The sequence below is a fragment of the Zonotrichia albicollis genome, chromosome 29 (genome assembly GCF_047830755.1).
Source record: "Zonotrichia albicollis isolate bZonAlb1 chromosome 29, bZonAlb1.hap1, whole genome shotgun sequence".
Lineage (NCBI taxonomy): Eukaryota > Metazoa > Chordata > Aves > Passeriformes > Passerellidae > Zonotrichia > Zonotrichia albicollis.
This window is the reverse complement of record NC_133847.1, coordinates 2,758,553-2,780,725: the sequence shown is the minus strand read 5'-3', so window position 1 is coordinate 2,780,725 and position 22,173 is coordinate 2,758,553. Positions and strand designations below refer to the sequence as shown.

Sequence of the window (22,173 nt, the reverse complement as noted above, 5' to 3'; positions counted from 1 at the left end):
CAGGAATGACAGTTCTTTACTAGGAAAATTAAAAATACAAATGTAATAATACAAACAAAATAACCTACTGCCAGAGTCAGAATAGACCTGACACCCTGTGTGTGCACCTGTGCTCTGCAGCCCTGGGAGCTGGTGTCTGGGTTTGACCAGACAGGTGTGTGCTAAGGAAGACAGAAACTTCCCTGAAATGGAAAATTTAAACCTCCTCCCTCTGAGTTATTATAATTTTGAAATTTAAAGGCTCTCAGGCAACAATATGGGAATAGGAATAACAGTTCTTTATTAGGAAAATTAAAAATACAAATGCAATAGAACAAAAAAGAAAACAAAACACTGACAGACTGAGACCATACCCTGCCCCCTGTGTGTCAGGGGGGTGTCCCAGCCCCATCCATGGGGGCTCAGCCCTCCTGCAGTGCCAGCTGTGGCTCTGCTGCAGCAGGATCCTGCACAAGGGGGGAGTTTTCCTCTGCAGCTCCAGGGCTGCTGCAGATGGGCCTGGGCTCCCTCTGGCCATGCAGGGCAGCAGAAAGCTGCTCCTCTGGCAATGCAGGGGGCAAAGGCTGCTGTGCTGTGCCAGGCTCAGATTGTGCCCAGGTAGGAATGCTTGGCTCCTCCCCTGGGCGGAGCATCTCCCCATGGATGCTGGGATTGGATCAGCCCTGCAGGGACACTCAGTGGCCATGGACAGCAGAGATCTCCTGGAGGGAGGGTTGGCTGTGGCAGAGATAAAGAAAAAACTGCCCCAAAAACAGCAGAGAACTGCCCCAGCTCTGACAGATGGGGACAGAACACACACCCCCACTAACACCTTCCAACCTAAGACATCTTCTCATCACCAGCACTATGTCTGTCTGGGAGTGTTCCAAAAATGTGTGGATGAGGCACTTGGGGATGTGACTCAGTGGTGGCCATGGTGGTGGCCTGATGGGTGAACTTAATTTTCTTCTCCCACCATAATGATTCATGGTTCTCTGGTCCTGGTTGCTGTGGGACAGAAAATCCCAATGGTGAAGATCCCAACAATCTGCAGACCAGATTCCAGCAATCTGGGGGTGTTTTGTCCCCCAGTTAGATTTGGATTTTGTCCCAGCCATCTGGGGATGGGCTTATGTGAGCATGAAAATGGGGAATTGCCCCTTTCCCCCCAGAATTCCTGCAGCACCTTCCAGGCCTTGTGGGGGGTGGGAATAACCAGCAGGCTTTTGGGGATGGGTGGTGTTTGGGTTCCACCAACACCACAAGGGGCTGGTGGGGATGGAGAGGTCCCACGTCCCACTTCTGAGCAGGGCAGAGGGAGGTGGAAGGGAGGTGACTTCTGTCCTCACTTTTGCTGTTGAAATCCTTGGATATCTAGACCAGGAAAGCACCTGCAGGGACCCGAGGCTGGCTCAGGGAATGTGTCCTGCCGGACCTGGCTCCTCCCTGAGCCTGGCAGATGTGGTGCTTGGATTTGGGAGAGAACTCCCGCAGCATTTCCTATGGAAAAACCTCCTCATGGATTTCAGTGTCTCATCTGGGGCCTGGCTTGGGACTCAAGGAGGGAATTCTTTCAGGCTGTGGTGGATATTTCAGTGAAACAGTCAAAGAAAACAGAAGGATTCCACTGGTTTTGGTTTGGTTCCCCCCAGCTGAGGCAGGCTGGGGGCACAGGTGGGGAGAAGAGGAGGGAATGGGGGAAGTGTGGGTAATGGTGCCTAAACACTGGCCTTGGAGCTGTGTTGGACACTTAATGTCCCTTAATGTCCCTTCACTGGAGCCCAGAGGCACTGGGAGAGGACTCAGAGCTCCTGCCAAACCCCCTTCTACTGCTCTGCCTCCATTTCCCTCCCAGGATGGAGCCTGCAGCTGGATCCAGGTCCTTGCTCCTCTCGTTGTCATCTACAAAGTCATGGAGACTTCACTGGTCACTTGAGGAGCCCACAGACAGGAGATCACAGAAACCAAAATGGTTTAGGTTGGAAGGGACCTTAGAGCCCACCCAGTGCCACCCCTGCCATGGCAGGGACACCTCCCACTGTCCCAGGCTGCTCCCAGCCCTGCCCAGCCTGGCCTTGGGCACTGCCAGGGATCCAGGGGCAGCCCCAGCTGCTCTGGGAAATCCATTCCAGGGACGGATTCCACAATTCCTGATTCCCAATCTCCCACCCAGCCCTGCCCTGTGGCAGTGGGAGCCATTCCCTGTGTCCTGTCCCTGCAGGCCTTGTCCCCAGTCCCTCTGCAGCTCTCCTGGAGCCCCTTCAGGCCCCAAAAGGGGCTCTGAGATATCCCTGGAGCCTTCTCTTGTCCTGGTGAGCACCCCCAGCTCTCCATGGGGCTCCCCAGGGATGTGAGGGTGCTCTCAGGGACAGATCCTGCCTGCAGGGACACTGAGCACCTTCCTGCCGGGAATGCCTGGGCAGCAGCAGCTCCTCTCCTGCTCTTCTGCCCACTCCTACACCCGTGTTGTTGCCACGTTTTAATAATTCCATCATCACTTTCAGGATTGTTACCAGCAGAGCCTGCAGGCTCCTGCCTCAGCTCCTGGGCAGGCTGCCCTTGCCCTGCATGTCTCTGCACCTTCCTGCCCCATCCTGGGGCACATTTCATTCCTTTGTGCCTTTTTGCCAACAAATACCAGACTGGTGTCGTATCTGATCATGGGAACCACTTGAGTCTGTGTTGAACTCTGTGATCCAAGGTGTGAGCACAGCCCTGCCCAAAGTGCAGCACAGGCTGTGTGGGAGTGAGGGAGAAGGCTCAGTGCTCGCATCTCCATGTGGTGTTGGTGAGAACACAGCCCAAAATCCAGGGCAGTGCTGCAGGCTGGAAGATTCCTGAGCTCAGGAGCCGCCAGGGTGGCGGTGCTTGTCCAAATCCCTTGGATCACCTTCCCCAGCCAGGTGGGCAGAGCCACTCCAGGTTCATTCTTGGAACCTCCTCTCTGTCACTCAGTGAAAGATTCCACCTGATTTTGTATTAATCATGAGCTGGTGGATGCAGCCTGGCTTTTGTGGGACATTTGCTTTGTCCTGATGCTCGCAGGGAGCTGAGAAGGAACAGTCCTAAAGCTGTTTGATGCTTGTGAGCTCTGGGATTGCCTTCTAAATGTCCTAAAACCCCATGGAGAGCTGTGGGTGCTCACCTGGACAGGAGAAGGCTCCAGGGACACCTCAGAGCCCCTTGTGGGGCCTGAAGGGGCTCCAGGAGAGGGACTGGGGACAAGGCCTGCAGGGACAGGACCCAGGGAATGGCTCCCACTGCCACAGGGCAGGGCTGGGTGGGAGATTGGGCAGGAATTGTTCCCTGTGAGGGTGGGCAGGCCCTGGCACAGGGTGGCTGCCCCTGGATCCCTGGCAATGCCCAAGCTTTATTTTAAACACAAATCTTGTTGTTTGAGCAGGATATGTCTTAGAAACAAATATCCAGCAAGGACATATTGAGGAAGAACTGGAAAACATTAAAGATTTGAGCTTTGATGTCTCCTCATTGCACTGGACAAAGCCTGGTCTGCAAGGGTGGTGAGCAAAAATGAGAGAAAAGTGACTCATTAAGAGTGTGGCTTTGGAAAGGGAGTTTCCTGCAGCTTGGAGCCCTTGCTGGTTTGGTTCTTGCTTGTTCCCATTACATAATATATTGAATTTGGCATTGCTGTGTGAAAATAGGAAGAGGGAAAGCTGGAGCAGAAAGGGGCTTCACTCAAAAACCTCATCCCCAGGTCCCAGCCCTTCCTGTCTCACTATAAATCAGAGGAGTTTACTACAATTTTGGAGAGGCAAAGTCATCATCAGAGTTTCCAGACCTCAGAGAGGCAGCAAAGCCCCTCCATGAGGACCCCAGCAACAGCCCCAGAGCACAGTCCTGGCCTTGGCAAGGGGATAAGGAAGGAACCCAAACCCCTCCAGCCCTCCTAGAGTGGCCCAAAGGAACTGAGAAATCCGTGGTGTGAGGCAGGGAGGGGAGAGCAGAGGGGCCTGGCAGGGTGAAACCTCTGCCCTTGGTGTCTGGAGGCTGCTGAGTCTTAATTTGGGAATTTCTGGTCTGATAACAGAGAGAGAAAATGAGGAACAGGGTGGGAGACACAGAGAAACGGGGAAACCCCAGCTGAGGGCTGGAGGTGGGTAGGAAATTCCTGCTATTTCTGCTGCAGGACTTTGGGGTGGATTTTGTACTTTTATGACCCTTTTGAGACCTAAAACCTGCCTGGAACATCTCCTCCCTTCCATGTCCCACAGCTGCCAAGTCTGGGAGCATCCCCACGGCACAGGGATGTTTCTCTGGACATGGATTTGTTGCTTCAGAACTGCTCAGTCCTGTGGGGTCAACCTGGAGCCCTGGGAAAGGTTTAAATCCACCAGGACCTGCTCTGCAGTGGGTGCCATCATCTCAAAGAGGCTGGGATGATGAAGTTATTCCCACAGGAGGCAGAGCCCTCTGGTTGCTGCTGCCCTGGGTTGTTTGCAGGTGTGTTCAGAGCAGAGGGAGCAGCTCCTTCACTGGGAATGATTTGGGATCTGCAGCCCCCAGTGCTGGAACCTGTCTGGATAAATACACTAATGCTCCATCCATCAGGAAAGCAAAAAAAAAGGAAAGATTTGTGATCATTGGGATGTTAAATATTGCCAGGCTGTTCCACCCAAAGCTTACTTGCCCTAAATCTCCCTTTGCCTCAGTTTCCCCTGGCATGGCTGTTCCAGACTGAGTGTGCCACAGCCCCAGCCCTTGGTGGGACAAATGTCATGGCCACCTTCCCAATCCCAAATGGCACTTCCAGGGATAATTCCCTGGAGTGAAGTCACACCTCCTGTTCTCCTGGGAGAGACAAACTGCAAATCTTTAGGGAGAAGAGTGATCAGCCCTGAGTGGTGCTGAGCTGTGAGAAAAGGGATCATGGAACAATTACGGAAAGGAGCCGAGACTAAAAGTAGGATTTAACAGGATCTGGATCTTCTGTTCCCCTGACCTGAATGAGCTCCTGCTGCCAGGGAAAAGGAGCAAAACCTCTGAGATTTGTGAATTGGAGATTTAGGGCACACGTGGATTCCAGGCTGGGCTTTAATGTGGAGCTGCTCCAGATAACTGGGGGTCATTCCAGGAGTGATGGATGAGCCCATGGAAGGCTCAAGGATGATGGATGGATGGATGGATGGATGGATGGATGGATGGATGATGGATGGATGGATGGATGGATGGATGGATGGATGGATGGATGGATGGATGATGGATGGGTGGATGGATGATGGATGGATGGATGGATGGATGGATGGATGGATGGATGGATGGGTGGATGGATGATGGATGGATGGATGGATGGATGGATGGATGGATGGATGCATGGATGATGGATGGATGGATGGATGGATGCATGGATGGGTGGATGGATGATGGATGGATGGATGGATGGATGGATGCATGGATGGGTGGATGGATGATGGATGGATGGATGGATGGATGGATGGATGGATGGATGGATGGATGATGGATGGATGGATGGATGGATGGATGGATGGATGGATGGATGATGGATGGATGGATGGATCCAGGTCAGGGCTGGGAAGCCAGAGGTGACATGGGAGAGTTTTTCTAAGAGATATGATCCCTTTTTCCCTGCTCAGCTGAAGGAATGTGTTAAGCTGCAGCATCTGCTCCCAAAACCCTGTGGTGAGGTGTCCTCTCTTCCTGGGTTCCTTCGCATTTAACACAGAGGCATCATTTTTATGGCTTGCATTCCCTCCAGACTAAAAGGGTAAAAGGAAGAAGATCCTCCAAGATCACAGAATCCCAGACTCATTTAGTTTGGAAAACACCTCTGAGACCATTGAGTCCAACCTGTGCCCGATCCCCACCTTGTCACCAGCGCAGAGCCCTGAGTGCCACCTCCAGTTTTTCCTTGGTGACTCCACCACCTCCCTGGACATCCCCTTCCAATGCCTGACCACCCTTTCCATGAAGAAATTCCTCCTGATGTCCAACCTGAACCTCTCCTGGAGCAGTTTGAGGCCATTTCCTCTTGTCTGGTTGATGCAGCAAGCTGTGGTTCATTAAACCAAGGTGGTACCAGCCCAGAGAGCTCCCATCTTTCCTCATCAGTTCCACACCACCTCAAACCCAGGAGAGGAGACAGAAGATCCTCTTGGCTGTGTTTTCCAGCTTAACCAAATCCCTGAAGCCACGAGGAAGGGCCCAGGTCTGAGTTCTTGATCAGAACAGGCATCAGAAGCTTTGCAGGCCCATGAGGTGCAGTCAGCCCTCCTGGAGCTTGTCCAGGAATCAGCTGTGGGAATCAGCTCATGCAGAGGATGCTCCATCTCCTGCTGGCTCCCTCCAGCCCTGCTGCAACACCTGGAGGTGTGGAGCCACAGGAATATCCAGCATCCAAACTGCTCCAGGCCTACCATCATCCACACCTCTTCAAGGAGATGGCTCAGCTTGGCAGATCTGAAATCTCCATGCTGACAGATGGGATCTGACAGGAGACAGGAGACATTCCTTCCCTTCCTGAAAGCTTCCAAGTGCTCCTCAGTGCTCGGGAAGCTCTGTGGCTCCTTCAGGAATCATCTCCTGGGTGGATGTTTGGTTCCCCAGGGGAAGGAGACAGCAGCTGTCAGCACAGCCATTGCACAACCCCCAGCTGGAGATGGTGGATCCAGCTGCAGGAGGAATTTTGGGAATATTGCTGTCAGCCCTGGGCTGTGCCCAGGTTGCCATGGGGACACCTTTGGGGTTTGGGTTGTGCAGGGAATCAAGGTGCTCTTTCATCCCATTTCCTGGAGAATTTCGGTGTTTCTGTGATCCTCTCCTCCACCAACCCCGCTCTGAATGCATCCCCAACCACATCTGAGGGGAGGGTGGAGGGCTGGGAGACACCAAGCTCCTCCAACAAGCCCAGGCAGCACCTGGTGAGCTCCACGTGCATCTCCAGCAGGATTTTGGTGCCAGCGGTGGGAACCTGCCCTGTGCACCCTCAGACCTGTGGCCCCCAAGGGACAATGCCAGCGTGGGGGTGACACAGCTGGAGCTGGGCACTGCCTGCAGAGCTGTGCTGTGCCCAGGGCACTTGGCTGGGCAAACAACATCCAAATTCCCATCTCTAAAATCAGGCCAAGAGCCCAACCCTGCCCAGGTTAGAGGGTAAAGGTTCCAAAGGCTGGGAGGTGTTTTGGAGTCTCAAGCCTTGGGAACATGGTCAGGCAGGTTCTGATGGAGCCAGGGATGAAATCCAAGGGGAAAAAATCTGCAGGCAGCCTGGTGAGCAGTGGGAAAGCCACCTGAGCAGGCAGCTGGAGCATCTGCCACCCCTCATACCTGTGACAGGAGGAGACAGAGCCAGGCAGGGGCTGGGAGCTCTGGGGAGAGAGGGAATTGTGAGAACTGAGAGAAGATCCATCCCCAGAACCGACCTGTGCCAAAAATACTCAGTGACTAATTTTATGCCTTTCTGATTGCCTTTTAACTGTGAGTTATTAAAAACGGGGAGGAAAAGGGAGATGATGTCCTGGTGGGAGGAGAAGTGAGCGTTGCCATGGCAGTGAGGGGATGCTGCAGCACAGCCTGGACCACAATTCATGAGGACAGAGGTTAGGAGGCCGCCTGGGAGGCCAGGGAAGAGGGGCTGTGCCGTCCAGCCCCATCCAAAGTCACTCTTTGGCCTCTCCACTGCCCTCCCTGCTCCCCACCTGGCTCTCTGCTCCTGCTCTCCCAGCCGGATCAGATTTCCCCCTCCCTGAGCTCACCCCGTCCCAGCGACGCTTTTATCAGGCTCAGGGCACGGAAGAAACCGGGATTTGGTGGGGGGTTCAAGAGATTAGGAAAGAATTTGCCTGCGGGAATCTCTTTCCTCCATCTGCCCGGGATAAATTGCACGATGGAGGTGGAGGCTTTGCAGCTCCACGGGGAACTGCTCCCAGCTACACGTGTGGAGGCAGAAACGCTGCGGGAAGGGGGTGTTGAAAGGTCCTGGGAAGGGTGAGGAGAGCTCTGGATCCTCTGGCTCCATGTAAGGATGAAGTGGGAGGGTGTTTTGCCGGTGCCGGTTCAGCCCCTGGCATCTTTCCTGGAAGGAGCAGCTCAGCCACGGGAGGCAAGAGCAGGGAAAAAACCTGGGGGCAGCATGAGAAACGTGATTAACTGGGAGGAAAAGGGATTTTATTTGGCCTGGTGATGATTTTCTTCTTTCATCACCTCCCTATAAAGCAAATGCCATGCCGGTGAACAGCTCTGGCCCTGCTGGAATGGGAATACAAACGGGAAAGCTCTGCTGAGGGTGTGCCCAGCACTCTGGCTGCTCTGGGGGCTTCCACATTGTTCTCCCTCCGTGTGCTCAGTCCTGTCCCTGCCAAAGAGGCCAAATCCCTGCCCTGGGGAGCACAGGTTGCTCCTGAGCCCCCTAAAGCAGGGCCTGGATCCAGCCTCACCTGGAAAAGGCAGTGCCTGGTTCATTCCTCCTTTAGATCGTGCTAAAGAAAAATGTCAGTGCTGCAGGTGGGAAATGTCACAATTTCAGGGTTTGGGGCCTGGAGCCTCTGCATAACAGCAATGTCCTCAAAGTGGGATGTGCCTGACTGTCCCAAGCACTGCTGCTCCACATCCCTGGCACAGGAGCTCCTGCCTGAGGCTGCTCCTGCCATGCTGAGCTGGGGGCTTGGGATGACCCCACAGGCAGGGCCAGAGCCTCGGGGTGTTTTGCTGCTCCCCAGATGGGATTCTTCATCTCCTCCCTCTATCCTGGGATGGGACATCCCCACTCCCATCAGCCCAGGAGGTGCCTGTGGCTGTGACAGGGCTCCTGGGGACAGGAATGGGGACATCAGAGGGATGGGAGGGCAATGGACTCCTGCAAACACTGCAAAAAGGGATTTTCACTGGGGTTCTCTGAGCACTGCTGCCCCCGGGGGGATTTCTCATTCTCTTTCCTCACCAGTGCCTCATTCCACTGCTGCACACCCAGCACCTCCATCCATCAATCCATCCATCCATCATCCATCCATCATCCATCCATCCACCCATCCATCCATCCATCCACCCATCCATCCATCCATCCATCATCCATCCATCCATCCATCCATCCATCCATCCACCCATCCATCCATCCATCCATCATCCATCTATCCATCCATCCATCCCTCCATCCATCCATCCATCCCTCCATCCATCCATCATCCATCCATCCATCATCCATCAATCCATCCATCATCCCTCCATCCATCATCCATCCATCCATCCATCCATCCATCATCCATCCATCATCCATCCATCCATCCATCATCCATCCATCCATCATCCATCCATCCATCCATCCATCCATCCATCCATCCATCCATCCATGTCTATCCATCCATCATCCATCCATCCATCATCCATCCATCCATCCATGTCCATCCATCCATCCATCCATCGTCCATCCATCATCCATCCATCCATCCATCCATCCCTCCATCCTCCATCATCCATCCATCCATCCCTGTCCATCCATCATCCATCCACCCATCCATCCATCCATCCATCCCTCCCTCCCACACCTGGCTCACACACCCGTGCCCGGGCTCCTGTCCCCTCCCTGTGTCCCCGGCAGTGTCACAGAGGTTCAAACCCCTCTCAGGTGCCCCGGCAGCCTCAGCTCGTGCCCGGGGCAGCCGCTGCGCTCCCAGCCGGGGCTGCGCTGCCTTTTGTGGCTCTCAGCCCCGGTGATTGGGCGCTATTTTGCTCCGCTCCCCCCGGCAGCTGTTGCTGTTCTTTACCCGGGAGAGCCGGGGCCGCCCGGGGGCTGCAGCCGAGGAGGAGGAGGCGGTGCCGACCCCAGGTACGAATTTGTGGGGATTTTAAACCCTGCTGTGGGGCAGCCCCCGGGCAGCTCTGGCCACTCCCGGCTCTGTGTGGGATTGAACCCCACGGGCTCATCCCCGGCCGGGGCTGACCGGGACACGGGGCAGGCCAGGGGATATTTTTGGAAGTTTCTTTGACGTGAGTCAGCGGTGCAGGCGACCTCGGGAGCCCGTGCGGGAGAAATCCCAGCGGCAGCAGAGAGCGGAGCTGATTATTTGTTAAGTGCCTGCGATTTTCAGCATTTACGGGCGGATCTGGCGTGAGGGGCGAGGGATGGGCGGGGGAGAGGGAGGAGGGATGGATGGATGGATGGATGGATGGATGGATGGATGGATGGATGGATGGATGGATGGATGGATGGATGGGAATGCTCCTGGGCAAGGAGCAAGGATTTGGCGGCTGCGGGTGACCAGCCCTGCCATGGGCAAAGTGTCCCTGTGGCCACCCCTGGCATTGGTGGCCACCCCTGGCATTGATGGCCACCCCTGGCGCTGTGGCCACCCTTGGATTTTATGGCCTCACATGGCACTGACAGACACCCCTGGCATTTATGGCCATCCCTGGCATTGGTGGCCTCATGTGGCACTGTGGTCACCCCTGGCACTGTGGCCATCCCTGCCTGGCCTGGCAGTGGCTGTCCCTGGATCACCAGCCCAAGGTGGCTGTTCCTGCAGGTGACACAGCCCATCCTGCCTGGGGACAAGGACCCTGGTGGGCTGTGGAGCCCCAGAGTGCATCCACCCCCTGCCAGGGCACAGAGCCCGTCTCCTGCCAGGGGGGACAGAGCTGGACATGGATCTGTTCAGCTCTGGGGCTGAGTTCATGCCCTTGGGGCACATGGCAGGGAAGGACACCTGCCTGCCCTGGGTCTGGAGCTGTTTGGGCTCCTCCATCAGGGTGAAACCCAAGGGGTGGAGGCATGGAAAGAGCCTGGCGCTCTGTGACAGGGCACTGGGCTCTCTGAGGAGTGGGGTGTGCTGTGGGCACAATGTTTGACCCCTCTCAGTTTGGTGAGGGCCCCTCCAGGTGACATTGTCCCTGTGTGGCATTGGAGAAAGACTTGGGATGACCTAAGGGCTGTCCAGGTGGGCAGGGAGAGCTCAGAGGTGGCAGGGAAGGACAGGAGAGGTTCCTTGGCCACTGGTGAGGTGTGTGGGACTCTGCAGGACACAGCTCAGCCTGGCAGAGATGGTTCTGCAGGGTGGTGTCACTTCAGGGTGACCTCGGGCACTGAGGGACACCTGTGTGACACCTGTGTGACACCTGTGTGACACCAGCCCCATGGGAGCATGGATCATGGCCAGGCAGAAAGGAACAGAGGCTCAGGCCCTCCTCCACCTTCCTGGTGCTCATCTGTGCCCCAAACCAGGGTGAATGATTGAGAAGCTCAAAAACAGGGCAAGCACACAGGGGGGAAACACTTTGAGAAAAGTTCCTCAGCTTTGTGCTTCCCCTGGGTCTGGAACCCCCCAGGTACCACCAGAGTCCTGGGGCAGCTCCATCCCTTCCCAGCAGAGAAAGGACCAGACTTACATAATTTAAACAAACCAAAGACTCTTTTTATTTCTTCCTGAAAGTAAAAACCTTTCAGATCATGGCCAAAAAGTTTCCTCATATTTATCTGTTCTGCTTCCAGCACTGAGTGTAGGTTTCATCCTGGGTACTGGTCTCTTTTTCTCAGTGTTCCACAGGGGGGAAATCAACTAAATCTGCCTCAAAGGGGGCAAAAATCCTTCTTCCTTTTGGGGAGGATGTGGCACCTGAGGCACTGGTCTGAGAGAAGCCAAGAGAGCTGGGACCAGTGTTGCTGGGACCTTGTAGTGCCTTCGCACCCCTGCAGCTCTCCCAGGGCACAGAAACCCCCGGGACCCCCTCCCCAGCCCTTCCTGGTGTTCCTGGGGACCCTGAGTTTGCTCTGCCACTTCCCAGCTGGGAAAACCCTTGAGAGCCCTCCCTGAGCTCCCCTGAGTTCCTTTTGGAGCCCTGGTTTCTCCATGGGATCTGGGCCTCCTCCTGCTGCCAGGCTGTGCCCTGCAGTGTCCAGCCTTGTGGTTTTGGGGTGTCTGAGCACACCCTGGGCTATTGATCCCCCTGTTTGCCTTGGCAGGGAGGTCACTGTCCCTTTGGCTGCCGCTCCCCTGGGATATCCAGGCTGGTGACCTTTTGGGGCTCCGAGTCCCAGAGCTCCCCTTGCACCCCTCAATTCCTGGGAGGTGGGGGGGTTGCCTGGCTTGGGACCCCCCTGTCCATCCATGGGTGACACCAATGGGGGAATCGCGGCCAGATGCCCCCCCTGTGCAGGCTGGGTGTGTCTCTGAGGGGCCCACACCCCCTCCCAGTCCCTGGTGATTCCCATGTCCCCCTCAGGTTTGTCCCTGAGGAGCTGAGCTGTGTCTGTGACAGATGGCAGCGCCCCGGTGAGCAGCGACAGCCACGGGACAGCGCAGAGCCCATGTGAGTGCCCGGGGCAGGGAAGGGCTGGGGGAATCCTTGTGCCAGGGGCGGATCCCTTTGCCAGGGGAGGGTGGGGGTGTCTGGGATGGATGGGATGGATCCCTGTGCCAGGGAGGGCAGGGGGGCCTGGGGTATCCCTGTGACTGGGGAGAGGGTGCCTGGAGAGATCCCTGTGCCAGGGAGGGCAGGGGGTGCCAGGAGTGGATCCCTCTGCCAGGGGAGGGGTTGCCTGGGGTGATCCCTGTGCTAGGTCAGGGGGTGCCAGGGATGGATCCCTGTGCCAGGGCAGGGTGGGGGAACCTGGAGGGATCCCTGTGCCTGGGGAGGGAGGGTCTGGGCAGATCCCTATTCAGAGCAGGGGGTGCTGGGAATGGATCCCTATTCAGAGCAGGGGGTGCCAGGGATGGATCCCTGTGCCTGGGATGGGTCCCTGTGCTGGGTCAGGGTCAGGGGCCGGGCTGGGGCTGTCCCGCAGTGCCATTCCGCCCGGCAGGGTTGCAGCACGTCCCTGCAGGTCCCCCAGCTGTCGCTGTCACTGATCCGTGCCGGTGGGCAGCTCTCCCTGGTGGCACCGACCAACGCCCAGCCCGGGCACCAGAGCCTGCTCAGCGCCGGCTGCCCCGGCTCCTGCACACTGAGCCTGCCCCGGGGGCTGCTCCAGGGGGATCCCAAGCACACCCATGCGTTAGTCGGGGCTAACTTGTGGCTAAATCCAGCTTAAATAGCATAAAATCCACCCCAGCTTTAAGGCTGTGGAGGTGAAAACGCCCCAGGTGCTGAAGGAGCCGGGTTGGTGCCTCTGGCTGGGGCAGCACTGGGACCCCCGGAGCAGCGTGTCCCTGCCCCTGTCCCTGTCCCTATTCCTGTCCCATCCCTGTCCTATCCCATCCCTGTCCCTGTCCCTGCCCCTGTCCCTGTCCCTGTCCCTGTCCCTGTCCCTGTCCCATCCCTGTCCTGTCCCATCCCTGTCCCTGTCCCTGACCCTGTCCCATCTCTGTCCTGTCCCATCTCTGTCCCTTTCCCTTTCCCTGTCCCTGTCCCTGTCCCTGTCCCTGTCCCTGTCCCTGTCCCTGTCCCTGTCCCTTCCCTGTCCTGTCCCTGTTCCTGTCCCCTGTCCCTTTTCCTGTCCCATCCCTATCCCTATCCATATCCCTGTCATGTCAGTGTCCCTGTCCCTGTGCTGTCCCTGTCTCTATCCATGTCCCTGTCTCTGACCCTGTTCCCTGTCCCTGTCTCCTGTTCTTATCCCTGTCCCCCTGTCCCTGTCCCTGCCTCCCTGTCCCTGCCCCTGTCCTTGTGCTGTCCCTGTGCCTTTCCCTGTCCCCATCCCTGTCCCTGTCCCTGTCCCCCAGCCACGCTCCGTGCCCTCCCCGCAGGGAATAGAGCAGCAGAGCGACTCCGAGCAGCACCGGGGCCATCCCTTGGCAGAGGCAGAGCCGGACATGCCCGAGCCAGCCCCACTCGGCGGGGACAGGAGAGCGGCGGAGAAGAAGCAGCGGGTGGAGAAGGTGGGAGCCAAGGGCAGCGCTGCCGGGCCGCCAGGTGGGTGTGTGGGAGAGTCTCGGTTTGGAAAAGCCAGGAGTCTGCTAAGGAAGGCAGGAGCCTCCCTTGAAATGGAGAATGTAAACCCTCCCCACCCCTCTGAATTGCTGCAAATTTTAAATTAAGGGGCTCTCAGGCAAAAATATGGGAGCAGGAAATAACAGTTCTTTAATAGGGAAGAAAATAAAAGGATAAAATAAACAATGCAGTAAACTGAAACAACACTGACAGAGTCAGAACCCAACCTGACACCCTGTGGGTCAGGGTGGTGGCAGCAGTCCCATTGGAATTGTGGCTCAGCCCTCCTGCAGTGTCAGGGGTGGTTCTGTTGGAGCAGGGATCCTGTAGAGAAGGATGGATTCTTCCTCTGAAGATCCAGTGGCAGAGGCAGCTGCTGTTCCTCTGGGGAATCCAGTGCAGAAGCCGTGCTGTTGTCTCAAAAACCTCTGGATTATATCTCAGTAGGAATGCTTGGCTCCTCCCTCTGGGCTCACATCTCCCAATGGGATGCTGCAGTTCTTATCAGCCATGCAGTGACATTGAATAGCTGTTATCAGCAGATGTCCCCTCCCCAGGGGATGTGGTCGCTCAAAGAGAGAGATGCACAAACTGCCCACTTGACAAAGGTAGTCTGCCATACAGATGGTAATTGAAAACATCTTGCATTGCAATCTTCAACAGTGGGAAAGGCCTTCCCTGCCCCAGAACGGCCGCCCTGCCCCAGGTGGCCACAGAGGCACAGTCCCGTGTCCCTGGCCAGCCCTGGAGGCGCTGTCTGGCCATGGAAGGGGAAATCAGTGACAGGGGGATGGAGATGGGGCTCCTCAGACGCCTGCCAGATCCTCCTCCTCCTCCTCCTCCTCCTCCTCCTCCTCCTCCTCTCCATCCTGCCCAGATTTACTGCTGGAGGAGGAGCACGGGCAGAGCTTTTCCCAGGATACCCTAATGCCAATATGGCCCAAACCCCTCATTCTCAGCCCCTAAGACATCCCTGTCACCACTCCTGCAGTGCAAACACTGGAGAAGCAGCTCCTGTCCCTGTCCCTGTCCCTGTCCCTGACCCTGTCCCTGCCCCTGTCCCTGTCACTGCCCCTGTCTCTATCCCTGTCCCTGTCCCTCTCCCCATCCCTGTCCCCGTCCCTGTCCTCCGTTTCTGTCCCTGTCCCTGCCGTGAGCGGGCTGTGCATGAGGACATTAAGAGCTCTTCCCACCCCCAGCTCAGAGCCCTTTGCCTCCTCCCAGTTCTCCCAGTAACATTTTCCGTGTCCCAGTCCCCAGGAGCCTCCCAGTGCCCAGCAAGGCGGAGCCGCCCAGCCTGGACCCCGCGGAGGAGCCGCTGCTCTGGGAAGGGCTCACCCTCAACAAGTGCATCCTGGTGGCCTCGGTGGTGGCCCTGCTGAGCGTCACCTTCCAGGTGCTGCAAGGTGAGCGGGGAGCCGGGAGAAGCGGGAAGGGGTGGCCAGGCCGTGCTGTCACCTCCTGTCCCCTGCTGTCCCCTCCTGTCTTGCAGCTCCATGCTCCAAGGAGGGACTCGCCCGCGGCCGCCAGGAGCCTCCACCTCCTCCCGTTCCCGGTGGGTCCGACCTTCCATCCCTCCCCGATGCCCCGGGTCCGGCCTGGGACAGGGACAGGGCCCCGCGAGCCCCGGGCTGGGATGTCCCCCCAGAGCAGCCCCAGCTGACCGTGGCCTGTCCCTGTCCCCTCCCAGAGGTTGTGAGCCCCAGGGTGGAGATCCCAGAGGCGGTGACTGCCCAGCCTGCGCCGCCACCCGAGAGCAGCGCGGTGGAGGAGGATGATGATGATGAAGACAGTGACGATGATGATGACAGCGAAGCTGACAGCAACCTGGTAGGGGTCAGGGTGGCACCTCCCAGCTTGTCCCCAGGGGGAGGGATGGAGAGGGGTCCCTGTCCCTGGGCTGCATCAGCAGTTCTGGTCCCCTCTGTCCCCACAGGGAGAACCCTGGATCTTCAAGAAATGGTTTGGCCGTGCAACACCAGAGGATGAGGACAAGGACGGGGACAAGGATGAGGACAAGGGGGAGGACAAGGATGAGGATGAGGACAAGGATGAGGATGAGGACAAGGATGAAGAACATGCAGATGTCCCCGAGGTGCCAACGGCTGTGACAGAGGGGAAGAAGAGCCAGGAGAAAAAGGTGGAGGAGGAGGAAGAGGAAGAAAAGGAGGAGAAGGAGAAAGAAAAAGAAGAGAGTGAGGAGGAGGAAGATGAGGAGGAGGAGAAGGAGGAGAAGAAGAAGGAGGAGAAGAAGGAGAAAGCCCGGGAAGGCCGAGCTGTCCATGCAGAGCGGAGCAGCCGGAGGGAGCCACGAGCCAAGGACAGGGACAGACCCGGCCGAGCCCCCCGGGCCCCCAGGGAGCCCGAGCAGCAGCCGCAGAGGAAACGGGACCGGGAGAGGAGGGAGAGGAAGGAGAAGCGGCGGGAGCGGGATGAGCCCAGGAGGGAGGGGTGGAGGGGCCGGCCCGGCAGGGCTGAGGGCGGCCGGGAGAGCCCCAGGCGGGACTGGAAGCAGCAGAAGGGCAGGAGGCCCTGGGAGCCGGGCAGGGACGGCAGGGCCAGGGAGGGCAAAAGGCGCGACTGAGGCCGGGCTGGGCACGGGGCTGGATGGAGCTGGGTCCAGGGGGATTCAATCCCACCCTGCCTGCCCTGCAGAGACACCCCGGGCACGGGCAGCACCAGGACCCCCGAGCAGCAGCAGAGCAGCCCAGGAGCTCCCCGAGCTCCCCGGGGACTTTGGGACCCCTGGATCAAAGGTGACCTGAAAGGACTCATGGAAGGAGCTTCTTTGGGCCTCCTGCCTTCTCCATGCCCACCCAAACCCCTCTGCAGTTCCCCTCCTCTCGTGGTTCTCAACAGAGTTGTGTCCAGACTGTGCAGCTCTTGGGTTAATGGTTTTATTGAAAGCAAATCAAGAGAGAAGAATAATCTGGGTTACGGAACCAGGCTGCAGCCGTCCTCAAAGGGACATCAGGGACAGACCCCGACCTCAGCCAGCCCAGTGCCATCACTGGGGTGGCCCAGGAGGTGCTGGTGACAGAGCAGGGCTGGAGCCCTTCACCCAGGGGATCCCTGCAGGCCTCGCCTTCTCCGAGTCGCTTTAGGAAGGAAACACAAGAGCAATATCACACAGCCAGAGATGTTCACAGCCCCCAGCCATGGCAGGTTTCAGTATTTGCTAAATCAACAGTGGTTAAAATAAACTATTTTCATTTTTAATAAGGTATTCAAGTGGAAGTTCTTAAAATATAGGGTAAAAAAAACCAAAGGAAAATGAGAAAAGCCCTTGTCCCTGGTTATGTGTTCTGTCCCTGGTTTTGTGTTTTGTCCCTGGTTATGTGTGTGTGTGTTTTCAGGGTTTGCAGGTCTGTGAGGTGGGACTGGTGGGTACCAACCTCCAGCCCTGCAAACCCCCAGGAGGTGCAACCAGGACAAGCCCAGGAGCGGCTCCCAAGGGTTTGGCTCGGCTGGAAGATGATCTGGGGCGGGCGGCCCGTGCTGACGCCGGCGGGGACACGGAGCAGGTGCTCGGGCACCATGAATGGTGTGAGCAGCCCGGGAGCTGTAACGGGATCGCTCCCTCCCTCCGCCCCCCGGCCCGGCCGCGGGGTCAGCGCGGGGTGAGCAGATGTGACCTGGCCGGGAGCCCCAGGGCACGGCCACGCTCGCACAGAGCCGCGTCCCCAGGGCAGGGCTGGGCTCTGCCAGGGGATTTGGGCTCTTGCTCTGCTGTCACAGGCAGAGCCCTGTGGCCAGGGGGGCCCCGTGGGCTGGGGAATGGCCAGAGGATGCTGCGAGGCTTGGAGGCACCAGCAGCTGCCCTTCCCTGCACAGGAGCAGAGAGTGAGGGATAAACCAGAATGGTCCTGCCTGGATCTGCCAAGCCCTGTCCTCCCCCATGTACCCAGCAGAGGCACCTCGGGCACCCCCAGTAGCAGGAGGGGACATCCCCAGTGGGACACGGAGCAGGGACAGGCACGGATGAACCCAGAACCAGAGCGACGCTAACGAGCCAAACCATGGGGCAAGGACACACGGGAGAAGCACCAGACCCCGAGCCGGGAGGGCGAACCGGGAGAGGGGCCGGGGTGGGGCGGGCGGGGAGAGGCCGGCGGGAGCCTCACCGGCAGCCGCACTCCTCTGCCACCATGTTGGGGAACTTGCGGATCTCCAGCCCGTCCGAGGAGAGGCTGATGATGAGCTGGTCCGAGTAGCGCACGGGCACGCAGCACGGAGCCCTGCGCAGCTGCGAGCCCTGGTCCTGCATGCCCAGCAGCAGCACCGTGTGCGAGAAGTAGCTGGGGATGCGTGCGGACAGCGGCAGCCGGCAGGGCCCCTCGCAGTTGTTGGCCGCGTACATGGTGGGCATGATGACGAAGTGGCTGTCGCGCAGGTCGATGGTGAGCTCCTGCAGGCGGCAGTGCCCCTGCTGCCGGGCGCTGCGGTTCTGCCGCTGCACCTTCCTGCGCTCCTGCCAGCGCGCCCGCACCGACTGCAGCGCCTTCAGCAGCAGCAGCGTGCGCAGCTTGCGGGAGCCCGGGCCCCGCTCGGCCGCCTCGGCCTCACCCGGCTCGGCTGGGTAATAGCAGAAGGAAAGGAGGTGCTGGAAAAGCGCCGCGTTGGCTTGGAAAGCCGGGATATCCCTGAGCTCCTGGATGACCAGCTGCAGTTTGCCCATCAGCAGCTGCAGCACGGTGCCCTCCGGCTGCCAGTCCCCCAGGTGCTGCTCCAGCACGGCCCCGCTGTCCTGGGGCAGCAGCAGCACCGAGGGCTCCTCCGACTGCACCAGCCGCTCCAGCGCCGCCTCCTCCGACAGGTTGAGCAGCTGGTGAGGGAGGGTCTCCATCATCTCGAAGTCCAGCCGGTGGTGGGCGCTGGGCTGGGGGGGCGGCTCGCTGGAGGAGCTCAGGAGCTGCCGGATGAAGCGGCTCAGGGTTGCCAGGAACTCGGCGCTGCCCCCGGGCGCTGGGTTGGAGGTGTTGGCCTGGCCCGGGGCTGTGGGGGTCGGCAGCTCCTGGGGTGGGCTGCAAGGGGAGCACAGGCAGAGTCACGGGGGTCCTGTGTAGGCCAGGGGTCCCACCGGGCTGTGCCCTGGTCCCACAGCAGGAGCTGCCCCCGTCCCACTTCATCCCCCAGCCCCAGCAACAGCCACGGACCTGAGCTCTGGGTACGGAGCCGTGTCCAGCACCCCCTCAGCAGAGAGGTAGGAGGATGGGGCCAAAGCCTCCTCTTCCTCCTCCTCCTGCTGCCGTGACTTGGCCAGCAGCAGCAGCACCGGGGTCATGCGGGTGAAGCATTTCTCATCGGAGCCGAACAGGAGCTGCTGCACCTCCGTGCGGGGCAGGGGGGCACCTGCTGCGGCCACAAGAGGGGAGAACGTCGGTCTGGGGTCTCCTGCGTGTCCCCACCACCTCTCGCGGGCCTGAGAGGACCCCAAAGGCCCAAGCGAAGACACGAGGGGGGGGATGCTGCTGTCCCCAGGGTCCCCCGTCCGTACCTGCGGCGCCGCCGTGGATGCTCAGGGAAGCCGAGAAGCGGAGCCGCTCCGCGCTGCGGGTCACCGAGGCTGCGGCGGCCGCCAGGGCCAGGTACTGCGTGTCCCTGGAGAGGCAGAGCCTCTGCACCGAGGCAGAAAGCACAGAAACCCCGAGGGAGGGAGTGAGTGCGACATCACGGGGGACAGATTCACCTGAGCCCCCGCTGCGGTCCCTGCGGGCCCCGGGTCACCCAGCCCAGGGAGCGGCCACAGGGAGGGTGGGGAACGCGTTTGGAGCTTCGCCCCCAGCCCCAGAGCTGCTCCGGGGTGCAGGGAACCCAGGGAACCCCCCAGGGGCAGGGCTCAGCACCCCAGACCGGGCTGGGGACCGGGGCAGCCCCGCTGGGCAGGGCGAGAGCTCCATCTTCAGGCACGGCGGGAGCGGGAGATGGGGCGGAGCTGCTGGGAGGGGACCGCAAAGGGACCGGGGGGGTTGGCCAAGGGCTGGAGGGGTGACAAAGGGGCTGGGAGGGGATTGTGAATGGATTGGGAGGGGATGGCGAATGGACGGGGAGGAAGATGAATGAATAAGGAGGGAGCTGGAGGGGCTGTGGAAGGGACTGGGAGGGATGACAGCGGCACTGGGACGCCCCATCCCTCCCCTGCTCCCAGCAGGGCCCGGACCCACCTGGTCCCTCGGCAGCCCCGGGCCCGTGGCCAGCAGCTCCCGCGGGTGCCCGGAGCCCTCCCGGCGGCCCAGGTAGAAAAGCATCACGGCCGCCTGCAGCTCTCCCACCGCCCGTCCCACCTCCGCCTGGAAAACCAGCTGGAACCGCAGCTTCACCTGCGCCTCCCACTGCACTGCAACGGGGGAGACACGGCCGTGAATCCCCTCCCGAGCGTGGGGAAGGGGCTTCGGGCCCAGCGCTGTCCCCGTGAAGGGACCGGAGCAGCGGGACAGGAGCCGAGGGGGAGAAGGGACGCAGCAAATCCCGTCCCCGGCTCCAGGGAGATGGAGAGCGGGACACACCCCGCACCCGGCCATGCCTCCCCCAGAGCCCATGGAAATCGGCTTTCAGTGCCTCGGGGATGCTGCGGGCACTGCCCGGGGGAGAGGCACCTCCCCGCTGCCCGGCACTGCTGAGTGCAGCTGAAAATCCAAAGCCGGGAGAGGTGGAAGATTTCAGGACGAAAAAAACAATCACCGCCCTCTCGTTATGGATTAAACTGGAGGGTGTAACTCCAGGACCGGGATCACCCCCGGGATAGGACAAGGGAATGTGTGTTGAGGATTTCCCATAAAGCTGAAGCTGCAGGAGCTCCACAGCCCCAAGAGTGCAGGTCAGCAGGTGCTGGGCTACCGGCACAGCAGGAGCAGCTGGGTCTGAGCCTCTCCTTTCTCCCCGGAGCTGGGAGGGGACCCAAACACAGAAAGTGAGATGAGAGCAAAGAAGAAGCCATTAAGAATCATGGAATGTCCTGAGCTGGAAGGGAATCACCAAGAATAACCAGTCCCACCCCTGTCCCTGCACAGACACCCCAACAATCCCACCCTGTGCACCCCTGAGGGTGAGTCCCAAACGCTGCTGGAACGTGGCACAGGGTGTTGGACAGATGGCAGAGCCACGCTGCCATCCTCACCTCCTTCAAAACATGCCCAGAAACATTTCACTGCATCACTTTGCTGTTTTTAAAGGGAACCCAACCCCCAGATTTAATTCTGTGTTTAAATCCCCGACTCTGGGCCCGCCAACAGCACCACCACCCCGAGCCCGCATCCTTCCCCTCCCTGCTCCACCGCAGAGCCTGCAGGGCTCTCCACCAACCTTCCTCCAGGTGCAGGACCAGGAATCTCTCCAGGCCGGGCTCCAGGACGTGCTGGTGGATCCTCTGCAGGGGATGGGGAGCAGCCCCGGCCCCCCCGGGCCGGCACAGCCCGAAGATCCCGGGGAAGTTGCCGTCCCAGCTCCGGCGCCGCCGCAGCAGTTTGATGAAGCTGCTCTCGTAGTGGCTGAGCACTCCCACCACCTCCAGCTGCCTCGCGTGGGCCCCGTCCTGCTCCATCCTCACCCTGCACACGGGCCCTTCCAGCCCCCCGAGGGGCCAGGGCTGCGGGCGAGAGCGGGGCCAGCCCGGGCCCTCCTCTTCCTCAGCCGCTCCCTGCGGGCATCTGGCTCCCTTTGGCTCAGCCTTGGAGAATGGGAGAGTGGCAGCAGCTCTCCTGGACCTGGGTGACTCCTGTGAGCTTCCATTGCTCACCTTCCTCCCTTCTGCTTCCAGCAGGGAATCCCTTCCCTGGTTGCTGGGCAGAGCTGCAGAGGGGAGCAGCAGCAGCAGGCACAGCAGGAGCCCCCCGAGAGCGCTCATGGTGCCACCTCAGCTCTTCCCTGGAGCAGCTCAGGATCCCAAGAAACCTCGGCAGGAAGAGGGAGGACAGCTCTGCCTTTTAACCACGGGTGGCCTTGAGTGGCCGAGGCACAGCCACCTCCCCTGAGCCGCCCCGGGGCTGTCGCGCTGCAGAGCGGCGAGGGAGGTGGCAAAGAAACTTTGTTTTGTTCTATTTTTGGGTCTGCAGCTCGTTTTGGAAACGTGCAAAGATCGAAGCTGTTGCACTGGCTCGTAGGGATGCACGGCCTTGACTTTGGATGTTTTCTAAAGGAGGATGAGTGTCTGGAATGGGATCCTCATGGGGACTGGCACGTACAACCCCATCAGCGCTGAGAGCCAGAGCAGGAGGAGGGGGACAGGGGCAGATAATGGGCTGAAATCAAAAGTAAATGTATGGAAAGCATTCCTTCTTCTGGCTGGAAAACCTTCACCCTCAGCTCAACAGGCTGCCCTGGAATAGGGATTCATCCTGGCAATGAGAATCATGAGGGGCA

General features: G+C 59.1%; 2 protein-coding genes across 4 annotated transcripts in view; one reads left to right on the top strand and one right to left on the bottom strand.

Annotated features, from left to right (window-relative positions):
• Positions 1-17,041, top strand: part of JSRP1 (junctional sarcoplasmic reticulum protein 1) — a 41,318-nt gene extending 24,277 nt beyond the window's left edge. Inside the window, exons 1-7 of one of the 3 annotated variants that reach the window (XM_074528527.1) lie at positions 9,637-9,778; positions 12,169-12,255; positions 13,632-13,797; positions 15,069-15,221; positions 15,308-15,370; positions 15,506-15,645; positions 15,752-17,041. In XM_074528527.1, the coding sequence (XP_074384628.1) occupies positions 13,698-13,797; positions 15,069-15,221; positions 15,308-15,370; positions 15,506-15,645; positions 15,752-16,399 (1,104 nt within the window). In that variant the 5' untranslated portion in view covers positions 9,637-9,778; positions 12,169-12,255; positions 13,632-13,697 and the 3' untranslated portion in view covers positions 16,400-17,041. The other 2 variants (XM_074528529.1, XM_074528528.1) reach the window with 2 other exon arrangements.
• AMH (anti-Mullerian hormone) lies at positions 16,699-21,699 on the bottom strand. Its single transcript, XM_074528533.1, has 5 exons — positions 21,118-21,699; positions 19,980-20,152; positions 19,313-19,433; positions 18,972-19,167; positions 16,699-18,839 (listed from the first exon to the last, which is right to left on the bottom strand). The coding sequence occupies exons 1-5, from the start codon at positions 21,656-21,658 to the stop codon at positions 17,936-17,938; spliced, it is 1,935 nt and encodes a 644-aa protein (XP_074384634.1). The 5' UTR covers positions 21,659-21,699; the 3' UTR covers positions 16,699-17,935.
• Between the last annotated feature and the right edge of the window lie 474 nt (positions 21,700-22,173).

Excerpts from the sequence above, each read along its gene's own strand:
- AMH (XM_074528533.1), bottom strand. The coding sequence starts at position 21,658 with ATGAGCGCTCTCGGGGGGCTCCTGCTGTGCCTGCTGCTGCTGCTCCCC. Across the intron at positions 20,153-21,117 it reads GGTCCTGCACCTGGAGGAAG|TGCAGTGGGAGGCGCAGGTG; the intron begins GTTGGTGGAGAG and ends CCCCCGTTGCAG. Across the intron at positions 19,168-19,312 it reads CATCCACGGCGGCGCCGCAG|GTGCCCCCCTGCCCCGCACG; the intron begins GTACGGACGGGG and ends TGGCCGCAGCAG.